This window comes from Natrix helvetica (assembly GCF_964273705.1).
Source record: "Natrix helvetica genome assembly, chromosome: 2".
In the NCBI taxonomy this organism is placed as follows: domain Eukaryota; kingdom Metazoa; phylum Chordata; class Lepidosauria; order Squamata; family Natricidae; genus Natrix; species Natrix helvetica.
The window spans coordinates 107,371,032-107,384,207 of NC_138552.1; the positions used below are offsets into that span (position 1 = coordinate 107,371,032).

The window sequence follows — 13,176 nt, forward strand, 5'->3', positions numbered from 1 at the left end:
CTGTACACCGCCCCGAGTCCCTTTGGGGAGAGGGGGTCCAACGCTTCCCAAACCTGAGTAAATTATTGGGTAAAAGTGTTTTTTCTTTGGACGATGAACTCATTAATGGTTTTTCAGAGTAAATGATTCAACTTTGGTCAAGCAGTCAGTACAAAATATTATTTGAAGAAAAGAACCATTTGGAGTCTTTCTGGTTAACAATTCACAGTGAATATCCTGTATTAGCCAGGGAGGTTGAGATGCAATTATTGCTGTTTCCAAGTATCTATATGTATGAAGTAAGATTTTCCATTCAGGCTTTCATGAAGAGCACATAACAAAACTGTTTGCTGAATCCTGGTTTTGGGTAATGAAGGAAAATGTTTGAGAAGCACTACCCTTCTCTATCTGCTTCTCTTTTCTTACAATTATTACAATTATTTGTATTTACTTTCTCATTGAATGATCACACCACTTTTTAGTGAAAATAGGCAGAGTGCATATTATTTATGTCTATTAATTGCACGTGCATAACTAAGTTAACATGTAGATGCTCACTGGAAACTGACAAATGGTCAATGTAGTTCTTTGGTGGTATAAAAAAAGTAGAGGTTATCTTCATACATTAGGCTGAGTTAATATTAACCTGGTTTAGCATTTTGTGACTTGGAAGTATTCAAGTCTTCCCACCAGGTTGGTTATTTGTAGTTCAATGTATAAATCCAAAAATGAATTCATTTGATCCCTAATTGAAGAATGTTGCATTGTGTGTACAGCCAATGTATTGTGTGAACTCAGGAAATTGCATTAATGTCAACCTTGGGCCAATTAACCTTGGATTAGCATTTTGTGCAACACATAGCTGCAGGGTTCATTAATCTGTTTTTTGTTGTTGCAGATGCAGATGGGATCCTATTTCTTAGGAGGCAAACAAATGTTCTGCCTTCATTATTAGGACCCATGACCCCTCAGCCATGGACAAAACACTAGCTTCTGATGCCACACAGCTACAGGGTGTTGCGGGGTGTGATGCAAAGTAGGGTAAAACTGCCTTGCTATATTACGTCTGAAAAGATGTGAAATTAAATTCTCATTGTGAAGCTCACAAAATGGACTTTTGGGGAAATTCTGGGCAAGCTGACCCGCAGGGGCAGGGAGAGGACAAGGAGGGAGAAGAGGAAATTGTGCACTTTTCTTTAGCTTGCTGTCATGCAGGAATATTGTAACATAACCGTATTTTGCTGGTGATAAGGTGAGTCACAAACACATCCGGAGGGAATGATGTTGCCATATCGTTCTGAGCTTCTAAGAAAGTGGTGGGCGACTTTCTGCAGGCTTTTGCAATCCTAAATAAGGTTTCAGGTCAGGAAGCGATGCAATCCACAAAGCCAAAAAAGGAAATAAAGGTGAGGCTGCGGACAGGAGCAGTGTTTTTCTCCAAGACAAACCCACCCACCCCTGGATTTTAGAGGCCCTTCTTTCCTCTTTGACCATCTTAAGCCTATTGCAAAGTCTCTACTCTCAAGCAGGGAAGGTTAGCCTAGTTCTGAAAGGAAGGAAGGAAGGACGCCACACGAAAGGTAAACCACCTACATCAGAGTGAATTTGCCCTCAAGAAACCCCTCCGCCAGCTCTCCTTACGCCCCCGCAGGATGATTGGCAGATGCGGTGGGGCTCCTCACCCGCGCCAATAAAGGGACGTGAGGAAAAGCAGCCGCTTTCTGCCCTGACGCGCCCTTTCTTCCTGAATCCAAGGGCGGCTCCGGGTGCGGAGGCCGGCAGGCAGTCACGTGCCGGCAGGCGGCGCTACGGCTGCTCTCGCTGCTCCTCCGCGGCAACTGCTGCCGCCGCCGCCACCTCCGGCTCCTCAGTCCCAGTTAGGGCATCCACCGGCGTCGCCTGGTGCTGGGAGCGGCCGCCCGGGAGAAAGGATGCTCCGCCGGGTACGGCGGCGGCGAAGGCGCAGGAGACGGGACTTCTCGGGGGCCGCGCGCCTTTTGTAGCCGAAGCCGCCGCCTTCTCCATGGCGAGCGTGGCGGCGGAGCCCCCCGCCAGGTTTGTGCGGCGCGGCCCGGCTTGGAGGAGGAGGAGACGGACGAAGACGGCCGGGGCCGAAGGTGCCCGGGCCCGTTTTTACTCCCGTCTCGCTGCGCCCTAGAAGCGCAACGGCGGTAGCGCCATGGCCGAGATGGAGCGTCCGGAGGAGGCGGCCCGGCTCTGGCGAGACGCCGCCCTGCGCGCCAGGAAGCTGCAGAGCAACCTCCAGCAATTGGAGCTAGAGCTGGGCTCCCGAGGAGACAGCGGCCCGGAGGCACCGCCGAAGCTGAAATCCTCGCAGCAGCAGCAACAACAACCGCCGCAGCCGCCGCTGCCGCCGACCTCGCCGCTGGAGGCATTGAACCTGAGCGGGCGCGGCCTGGATGAGTTGCCGGAGGGCTTGTGCGCTGCCGTGGGCAGCAGCCTGAGCGTCCTCTCGTTGCGGAGGAACCGACTAGCTCATCTGCCCTCGGCCGCCGCCCTTCGGCACCTGGGCCGCTTGGCCGAACTCGACCTCAGCCACAACCGCTTGCGCTGCCTGCGCGACGACGGCCAGGCGCTGGCGCTCCTGCGCGGGCTCCGTAAGCTCAACCTCAGCCACAACCAGCTGGGAGGCGAAGGGACGCTGCCCAGCGGGTTGGGCGAACTGCGACAGCTGGAGGAGCTGGATCTGAGTTTCAACCGCCTTAGTCACCTGCCTGCTGAGGCCCTGGCCCACCTGCGACAGCTCCGGACCCTGGACGTGGACCACAATCAGCTTTCTGCCTTCCCTCAACCGCTGCTGGAGCTGGACGCCCTGGAAGAGCTGGATTGCTCTGGCAACCGACTCTTGCAGTCTCTTCCGGAGGGCATCACATGTCTTCGGCACCTGAAAATCCTGTGGCTCAGTGGCACTGGCTTGGAGGCCTTGCCCGAGGGCTTGTGCCAGCTGGGTACCCTCGAGAGCCTCATGCTGGATGGAAACCGCCTGAGTGTCCTGCCTGCTGGTTTTGGCAGCCTGCAGCGTCTCAAAATGCTGAACCTCTCATCCAACTTGCTGGCTGATTTCCCGGCAGCTGTGCTGGCCCTTCCTGGCTTGGAGGAGCTCTACCTCAGTCGTAACCAGCTTACCCTGTTGCCCGCTGGACTTTGCCAGCTTTGCCAACTCCGCACGCTTTGGCTGGACAACAATCGCATCCGCTACCTGCCTGATTCCATAGTCAAGCTTCATCTGCTGGAGGAACTGGTACTTCAGGGAAATCAGATTGCCATCCTTCCAGAGGGGTTTGGCCAACTCAGTCGTGTGAGTCTCTGGAAAATCAAAGACAACCCCTTGATCCAACCCCCCTATGAGGTCTGTATGAAGGGCATCCCTTACATAGCTGCCTACCAGAAGGAACTGGCTCATTCTCAGCCTGCCCTTAAGCCCCGTCTCAAACTAGTCCTCATGGGCCTGAAAAACGCAGGCAAAACTCTGCTTAGAAAGTGCCTCATGGAGGAAGAGGAAGAGGAGCAGGTAGAGTTATCTTTCGGTTCTGCTAACAAAAATTTTGAAAGAACCCAAAGCAGGGGGTGCTTCATACAACCCCTGAGAGACCTGCCCCAGCCTCTCTCTCCAAAAGCACAGCCAAACCATTTTCCCATTGTGGAACAGCCCGAGGCTTCCCCTTTGTCTGTCTCACCTCTGAAATGTTCCTGTTTAGGGTATAACTCCACTGAGAAGAGGGATGTGTTCAGTCAGTCCCCCAAAGCTATTGGTCAGACCCAGGCAGGAGGCTCTGCTGCTGAGCAGCAGGATGATATCCCATTGTCCCCATCAACTAAAATACATAGAGAAACCTGCTTGGGGAATTATCCCCTGAGGCCTGCAGGCTCACATGTAACAGGGTTGCCAGGCAGCAGCAAAGGTATTGAAGTGGCAGACTGGACAGCAGATGTGGAGAGAAGTCTAACCTTCATTGTATATGAGCTAGCAGGAGACCCAAGTTACGATGTGATCCAGCCGTTCTTCCTCTCTCCTGGAGCCCTCTATGTGTTGGTAGTAAATCTGAACACTTACATGCCACAGTGTTTTTATCCTTCTGTGGGACATTTTCTTCACTGGCTGGGGGCAAAGGTGCCTCATGCCGTGGTATGTATGGTGGGAACACATGCAGACCTGTGTCCTGAACGGGAGGTGGAGGAGAAATGTTTAGACATCCACCGCCAGATTGCCTGGCAGGAGAAATGTGACTATGAAGGCCTACAGATTTTGGCCCGGCAGGTGGATGAAGCTCTGGGGCAGGATTTTGATTTGCGCTGCTCTAGCCCCCATGTTGCTTTCTATGGGGTGTCGGACAAGAATCTACGGCGCAAGAAAGCTCAGTTCCAATATCTGCTCAACCACCGTCCACAAATCCTCTCCCCAGTTTTACCTATAAGCTGCTGGGATTGTGTTCAGGTCCGCCGATTGCGAGAGAAGCTCCTTTCAGTGGCAGAGCATAGAGACATCTTTCCAAATTTGCACCGGGTTCTGCCAAGATCCTGGCAGATGCTGGAGGAGCTGCACTTCCAACCCCAAGCTCAACAGCTGTGGCTAAGCTGGTGGGACTCTGCTCGACTTGGCCTGCAGGCAGGGCTGACTGAGGATCGTCTCCAAAGTGCACTTTCCTACTTGCATGAGAGTGGCAAACTGCTGTATTTTGAGGAGCACCAGACCCTACGAGAATATGTTTTCCACAATCTGCCCAGGCTCATCGACATTCTCAATGTCTTCTGCCAGCATGATGCCTCAGTATTGCTCCAGAAACTGCTCAGCAGCACCCATATGGATGAGATGAAGGCCACACAGCTCCACCACTATGTGGAAGGATTTCTGCTTCATGGCCTTCTCCCTGCCCATGTTATTCATCTGCTGCTCAAGCCCCACATCCAAAGCAGAGAGGACTTGCAGCTTCTGCTGGAATTGTTAGAAAAAATGGGACTCTGTTACGGGGTTAACAAGCCCAAATCAAAACCCTTGAATGGAGCTACGGCGTGGTACAAGTTCCCCTGCTATGTGAAGAACGAGATGCCTCATGCAGAGGCATGGATCAATGGTACTACCCTGGGTGGGCAGTCTTTTGGGGCAGAACAGCTGCAGATTGAGTACAACTTTCCCTTTATTTTCCCCCCTGGATTGTTTGCTCGCTACAGTGTGCAGATTAACAGCCATGTGGTTCAGCGGTCAGATGGAAAGTATCAGATCTATGCGTACAGAGGGAAAGTGCCGGTAGTTATAAGTTACAGGCCTGCCAAAGGCACCCAACAACCAGATATATTGTCTATTGCTAGCCATGCATCTCTACCAAATATATGGACAGCTTGGCAAGCCATAACCCCATTGGTGGAAGAACTAAACGTACTGCTTCAAGAATGGCCAGGCTTATACTATAGTGTGCATGTCCTCTGTTCCAAGTGCCTTAAAAGAGGGTCACCCCACCCACATACCTTTCCAGGTAAGAAACTTTAGCTGATTGTGAAGATAATGTCTCCTTTGCATTGAGTTCAGTTTCCTAGTTGATATATGGGCACAGCCAACTTGTTTTCTTGGCAATGGTACAAAAGTGTCTCATCGTTGTCTTTTTCTGGGATGTTTTTGAATATCCAAATCTAATCTACAGTCTTGGGATTTCCTGGTTATTTTCCATCTAATTAACTCCTATTCTGTTTCGCTTTTGTGCATTCAGCCAATTATGTGCTGCCAAATTTTAAATATGCACAGTGTTTAAATAAAGATTACAGTTTGCCAATAAGTGCAGGTAGTTGCCTGTAAAAAGGTAGATATAGGGAGCCATTTACCACATATCTGCATGAATTTTTTACTTAAAATCCCACCTAGGATGTCCTGATAGTCCGATTGTTGCAAAAAGAAGAAGAATATATCCAAAAGTAGGTTTGATGCTCTGTACAGGCAAATTTACTTAATCCAGATGAGAAATTTCAGCACTTCCCAGTGTTCTAATACAGCTGGTTCTCAGGTTATGACCAATTGAGCCTAAAATTTCTGTTGTTAAAGTTGTGTCCCATTTTGCTATCTTTTTTGCCATGGTTGTTTAATGAATTGCTATAGTTGTTAAGTGAATCATGTGGTCGTTAAGTGAATCTAGTTTCCCACATTAACTTTGCTTGTCAGAAGCTCACTAGGAAGGTTGCAAATAACAATCCCAGGACCTTGGGATGCGCCAACCATTATAAATACATGCCAGTTGCTAAACACCCGAAGTTTGATCACCCATGACTGTGAGGACGATGTCATAAGTGTGAGAACTGATCATAAGACACTTTTATTAGTGCCATTGTCACTCTGAACAGTCATTAAATGAAAGGTTGTAAGTCGAGGACTCTGTAAATTGTAGAAATATAACAAAAGTTTTTTGTATTACTTGTCATAATGGCAGATAGTAGTTATATATTGAAATTTGTCCACAGTGAAGTAGGTAAACACGAAAAGTGTTCAAATTTTTGTGCACTATAGCTTGGCATCTATATTACCTTCCCAAATGTCAAATGGATCTACAGTATGTAATAGAATAGGTGTAAATGGCTATCTGTTATCTTTTCCCAAAATAACCCTGAAATAGTTTTGGTAACTTCTCCTAATTGACGTATTCAGTAGTTATATTGCTATGGTAAATTATTACTTAGTAAGTAAGCATTAATATACTCTTTCTTGTTGAGTAGACGCTGTAGCACTGTGAGAAAAGTTTCTAAACTTTATGTAGAATGTAGAATGCAACCTGAATGCTGCTTTATTTAGCTCTGAGTATTCATTTCCATGCATTATTCACATTTTGATTGCCACTGAATCCATATCCTTTTTTCAGGTGCTTCTGCAAATTGTTTATGGTTGTGTTTGCACAATATGTCAAGTTAAAATATGGTTGGCGAGATTGTGGGGAACATTGCTGTTTAATTTATGATTCGTTGTATTGAATCATTGTATGAACCCAGCCAATTTAATTAACTCAGGAAACAGCGATTAAGTATACTGGTTATTCCCTTCCCCGGTGTGTGTGTGTGTGTGTGTGTGTGTGTGTGTGTGTGTGTTGCTACCCTTCATCTTAATAGGCCTATAATGTTTATGGCATCCAAGCCTTGTGCAATGGGCATCAATTAGAAATTTCTTCTATTCCCCAATACTTCTTTTTATATGTTTGTGCCTAAAACAAATTATTTATATATTGCTACCGTGTGGCTTGTCCTGTTTCCAGTGTCACCATGTGATTGACTCCCCACTTAATTTCTCTATGTGGAAATGGATGGGTGTGTGCTTGTTGCTTTCACCTCAGGCAGTCATAAGTTCTCCAGGCCTGATGAATAATATGCAAAATAATTCTGAATGTTTTTGAATGCTCATAAAGCAAACAGCCTCAAAATGTTAAAAAAAAGCAATCTTAATTGGTTTTCAAACAGTATAACGGAAGCAAACAATATCTCATCAGGACTTTCATCTAAATTGCTCGTTAAGGGGAAAGTTAAAACCATTAAGTAAAGTGGAGCCTATTTTTTTCTTCTGGAAATTTGATCATATCTTGAAAGAGTTTGTTGAACATGCTCAATATAGTCTTTGTTTATGGATTTATGATATACCTGTCATAGTCATTAGATTTCTATCTAGCCTTTCATCCAGGAACTCAAGTATTATACATAACATTCTCTCCTTTTATTTTTTTCTCATTAAAAACCATATGGGGTTCTCACCTCTCCTAATCCAGCATTTCCATTACTATGCTCTCTCATTGTGCAAAATCTATTTCTGTATACACTTCTAACACATTGTATAGCTCTCCTAAGCCAATATAAATAGCTAATGATTTTGATGTTTATTCATTTAACAGGATTTTTGTATTTCTCCAGTCTCTGTATATTGGCAATTTGCACTAAGAGCTCTCTACCCATAAAGCAGACCAGTGGCTCCCCAAGAGCCAGGCATAATTATTTTAAGTGCATTGTAGCACAAAATAAATTGCAACAGATATATCTAGGGTGTGGCGCCTTTGACAGTATGGGAATCACTACAGAGAAAGATGGCTTTCAGAAAGATGGACGCTCTTCTTTCCTATCATGGGGATGAAATCTTAAACAGGCCTGTATATTCTTACCACATAATATATAGAATTATTAGGCAGGAGTATAGGCTTGCAGTTACTAAGGGGCAGTTCACAGATTGTGCTCATCTTAGGCACATGGTTCAGCATGGAACGTTTCTGTTCAAACATACTAATTTCCATTCCACAACTACCAAAAGTCATCATTGGCTGATTTGGGTTTGGCGTACACACACACGCACGCATGCACACACACACACACACACTCATGCTCTAGTTGATCAAAGTAGAAACGCAAAGAGAAAGCTAAGGTAAAGTAGAAACGCAAAGAGAAAGCTAAGGTAAATTCTGGTACTATTTCCTGGTTGACGCTGGATGGAGGGTGGTGTGCATTATACATTCAGATAGTATGCTAGTGGCTGATACTTGCTATCTACACCTTTGGGAGCAAAAGGTAAATATATGTGTATGAATGTATAAAAGCACTGTATACCATCAATAGTGCCATTGTATCATCAGCCACAATATTAAAGCTTTTTGCTCTGCACAACCAGGTAATATCACACACTTTGCAGCTCTCAGCCGTGCCCAAGATTACATTATCTTGTAGGGCTTAAAGGGAGCCACTGAGGCATGAATTATCCCTTTTTCTAGCTTAACTTCTTCCAGAATCTGAGAAATGGTTGTGAAGACCTCTGAACATAAATTAAGTAAGACTGTGAGTCATTGTTCTGAAGAATTGCAAAATGCTATGTCTATCCCATCTTTTAATTGTTTGAGTAGGAGAGACAATCAACCTTCTCTTCCTTCCCCCGTACCCGAGACATGACATAGTGTGATGATCACTCTAAATTTTCAGTACAGTATGACAAACTGATTTTCTGATAATGGGTTGTCTTGAATCTATTGCTTTTACATCATGATTGGTACTTTTTTGATTTGTAATGGAGACTTGAGTCAGAACACCAAGAGTATTTTTGGAAAACGGAACATAATATGCTGGCAAAAAGTCAAGACAAACATCTGATCTTAATAAGCAATGTGTTTAGAAGGGCTTTCTTTCAGGCCATTCAAGTACTTGAAAATGTGTTTCATTAAGATGGAGAAGAGAAGAATTGAGCAGATTTTACTTTGTTCAAATGGTATGTTTTTACCTTGCTAGAAATGTTCTTATACAGTGGTATTTTATCATTGCTATTCTTGTATGTGCTTTTGGTAAATAACTCTGAAGGACACAGTGATAATTTAAAATTTGGTTTTTGTAATCTTTGATTTTTTTTATTGTAGACAATGCCTGGATACAGAACTTCCTGGCTCTATAAATGTGGATATTTTTTTTCATGAGAATATATCCCATTTAATATTTTACATTTCTTCATTTGGTAGCTGTGTAAACTAGAACATAGGGCTTAAACATGGCAAGATGTATCAGTTCTCATTCTCAGTTGTGTTTGCAAAAAGTGAGATTAAGACCTTCCTAATATGTTGATAGCACTTTTAGGATTTTGTTTAATTTCACATTAAAATGGGATTATCTAATGGAACTGCAGGTATATGTGAATAGTCATTGTTCAAGAACAATTGTAAGAGCACCCATTGTATGATGGACTGAACATTTATCTTAGGACCCTATTTGTTCTTTATTTATCCATCTAAGTTCCCAAGAGATTTATTGCCAGAATGAGCCTTTTCATTGAAAAGCAACGAAGTATACGGTTCTTCTCACTCATGGGTAAAGGTGGAATTCTGAATGTAGACTTCTGGGGTTTGACATGGCCCAATGGAGGTGTGTGTGTGTGTGTGTGTGTGTGTGTGTGTGTGTGTGTGTGTGTATCGGTGATGGCTGGTGTATGTATTAAATTTATATGCTGCCCATCTCAGTAGCCAAAGATATGGTTAGTTTTTCATTGAATAGGAATTTTGTTTCTATGATCATGCTGACAAAGAAACATTCAAAAGAGCATCCCAAAGTTGAGGTCATCACGTCAAAATATTGTGAGGTATCATATTTGAAATGTCCAGGATCATTTTTACCCATTATTTTCAAGGCCTAACTGTACGTGTCAATTCCCTAGAATACAACACCTCTTATGGTGTGGTAAAGCAATATGCTGTCTGTATATAGCATCCCATTTGCATCTCTTCTTAATGCCATGAAATTGTTCACTTAAAATTCAGCAGTGAAGTTGCTGTAAGACTGCAAGAGCGGAAATCCGAATGACTTGTTTCCCAAAGCTTCCTGCTTTCCAAACTTCACCTTTACGTACCTGGAAAGACCAAAATAAAACCCAAAGAAAATTTGATCATCCCTTTTGGGACATCCTTTTGCATCAGTAGATGATCTCTTGTGGCCCTCTAAAACCTTGAGAGGCTTAATGCAGTTTCTGAACCTGCAGAGGATGCCCTTCTCTGCTCTAGTGTGTAAGGTGGATTATTAAAAGAAACAAGGAGCATAGCTATCCTGAAAAAGTAACTACTCTCTTATCTCATCTGTCATCACATATTATGTGAAGAGAAAGGACTTTAGTTGAGTGGTTCTGAGAAAGTGCTGTGAAGTGTGTGATGGTTATTATGTTATAATGCTAGCTGTCAGATCCCTAGCAGTCGTTCAGCACCTCATTTATTGGTAAGTTCATTAGGGTGGAGATTCTTTGATCTTCTTGCTAACTGCTTCTTGAAACAGTGTGGAATTTGCTACTTGCTTTTCTGCTACAGAAAGAATGCGTACGTATTCCAGCCTTGTAATATTTTCCAACCACTATTCACTTGTACAGGCTTCAAGTGACGCTCATTAAGCTAATTTAGCTTAGAGTCATTGGGAATTCTTTTTAACTTCCTGGTTCTAGATTAAATAATTGATTCTGAAAGCTCATCCTTATATCTCCCTATCCTGGCATTGGAGATGGTGATCCAGCAAAAATGTTTTAATGAGAAAATGGAACAAGTCTTTCTTCAGGCAAGTATTTTGGGTTGTGCATAGGAAGAATGACAGAGATTGGGTACTTTTGAGGCTCCAAGTGACTTGTTGCAGGATTGCTGTCACCTATCTGGCTGCTCTGTGCTTCCATGGCTATTTTTCCTTCGGCTGGAAAGACCACACTCTCCCCTGTAATCAAGTTTCTAGAATCTAGGAAATGCCTGAGTGAGCACCTTTAAGTCAGTGTTGATTCTGGCCTAGATGCATTGCTACAGTTTTCTTGGCAAGACTTTGAAAGTGGTTTTCCATTGCCTTCTTCCTAGAGCTGAAAGATAGGGACTGGCCCAAATTCACCCAGTTATTTTCATGTCAAAGGTGGTTTCTAGTCTGATGCTTAAACACTACACCAAACTTGAGTTTCCACATCTCCAAGGAAACCTCATGGAAAACTTTCCGCACAGTCATTACTCCCACCGGTAACCCCTGTGTTGCAACCCAACACCTACCATCACAATGATTTTCCTACAACAACCTCTTTTGTCTGTCTCATTCTTCCTTTTCCTTTCTGTCTCCTGTCCTCTAGCCACCTTTACCTCCCTTGCTTTTACTATCTTTGCTGACTCTTCCCTTTTTTGTTTTTGTTTACCATCACATGCCATTGACACTCCCAACAGTAGCAGCCAGAGCTATCTTCACATTTGAAAGAATCTGCGCTTGGACTGGATGTTGCACCAGCATGGGACAAAGAGTGCAGCAGAGCTAAGGGAAAGATTTGTCCTTGGTTGGTGCGGGTGGGGGAAGGCAGGCAGCAAAAGGGAGAAGAATCCTCTTCCCTGCTCATCATTCCCCCAACAGTAGCTGCAGCAGTGGACTGTTGCTCCCTCTTAGCCTTCTTTCAGAGATAATACAAGTAGCTCTTGACTTACAACACTTGGTTAATGGTTCAAAGTTACAACAGCACTGAAAAATGTGACTTGTGACCATTTTGTACTTTTGACCTTTGTAGTATCCCCATGATCATATGATCAAAATTCATCTGTTTGGCAACTGATTCAGATTTATGAACTTTGCTGTATCCCAGGGTCATGTGATCACCTTTTGTGAATGTCTGACAAGCAAAGTCAACAGGAAACCAGATTCACTTACAACCAGGTTACTAATTTATCAACTGCAGTGATTCACTTAATAGCTGTTAAGAGCAAAACTCACTGAACGAATGTCTCACTTAACAACAGGAATTTTGGGCTCAATTCTGAAATAAAAAGTGCAATTCAGGGACCACAGTGTTCCAGGTGGCAATATCTCCTCCCATCTGAAAGAAAGCCTGCTACCAGGAGTGTGGAGAAGAGGCCTAAAAACGTACTCTTGTGAATCTCTTGAAATGTATAAATTTAATCCCATCCAACCAATAGCAATTAATTCAAGAAACACTGAGATCCAGTGTTTTGAAATTCTGGAATTCCAATTCAGAATTCTTATTGGAAGCAAATTAAGCTGCCTGCAGTCCAACTGTTCCCATATGATTCCTTTTGTTAGTGATAATGACGAAACACACCAGGTAATCTCTATTTTACCTTGTTAGGATAGTAAGAAGCAGAGACCTTCGTTCCAGCATAAGCTAAACAAAGTATTAAATCAAGGTGCCCTTGATCCGTTGTGTTCTGAGCACTACTTACAGTTTATAACTCCCTTTTTGATAGCTCATATAGCCAAGACTTCATTGCTGAAAAATTGGGCACAAATTGCAATTTCCCCATTTATTTCAGTTGTGCATTAGCTTTCAAAAAAGTGGGAAAATAAGTGAAAAAATAATTTAAATATATCCTTTTTAAAAACCTATCCACAGTTAAACTAGGAAAAAGAATGAAGGCACAGAAAATTCTGATGAATATCATACTATTACTATCCTATTCCTTTGGCTCTGAAAAAATAAATAGCATAAAAAGTGCAATCACCAGTCACTAGTTGAAATTTTGCCTCTCTGAAGGATTCTGAATTATCATCATATCAAAACTGGTCTACAAAATTATCATGAAATATTAATTTTATTCAAATTGCGGGTTGTCAGGTGGTTTTGTACAAGATTGTTTAAAACAATATTTTGTACTAAGATGTTATAGTAAACCACACTGGAATCTGTTAGATCTATTAGTTAGCCTTAGGATCAGAAGACAGGAAAGTGTCAGTTTAGCCTTT

The 13,176-nt window shown here is 43.5% G+C and overlaps 1 protein-coding gene across 2 annotated transcripts in view; it reads left to right on the forward strand.

Annotated features, from left to right (window-relative positions):
* The first annotated feature begins 1,693 nt into the window (after positions 1-1,693).
* Positions 1,694-13,176, forward strand: part of MFHAS1 (multifunctional ROCO family signaling regulator 1) — a 30,420-nt gene continuing 18,937 nt past the window's right edge. For both annotated transcript variants that reach the window (XM_081944593.1, XM_081944594.1), the window contains exon 1: positions 1,694-5,471. In XM_081944593.1, the coding sequence (XP_081800719.1) occupies positions 2,159-5,471 (3,313 nt within the window). In that variant the 5' untranslated portion in view covers positions 1,694-2,158. The remainder of the gene's footprint in view (positions 5,472-13,176) is intronic.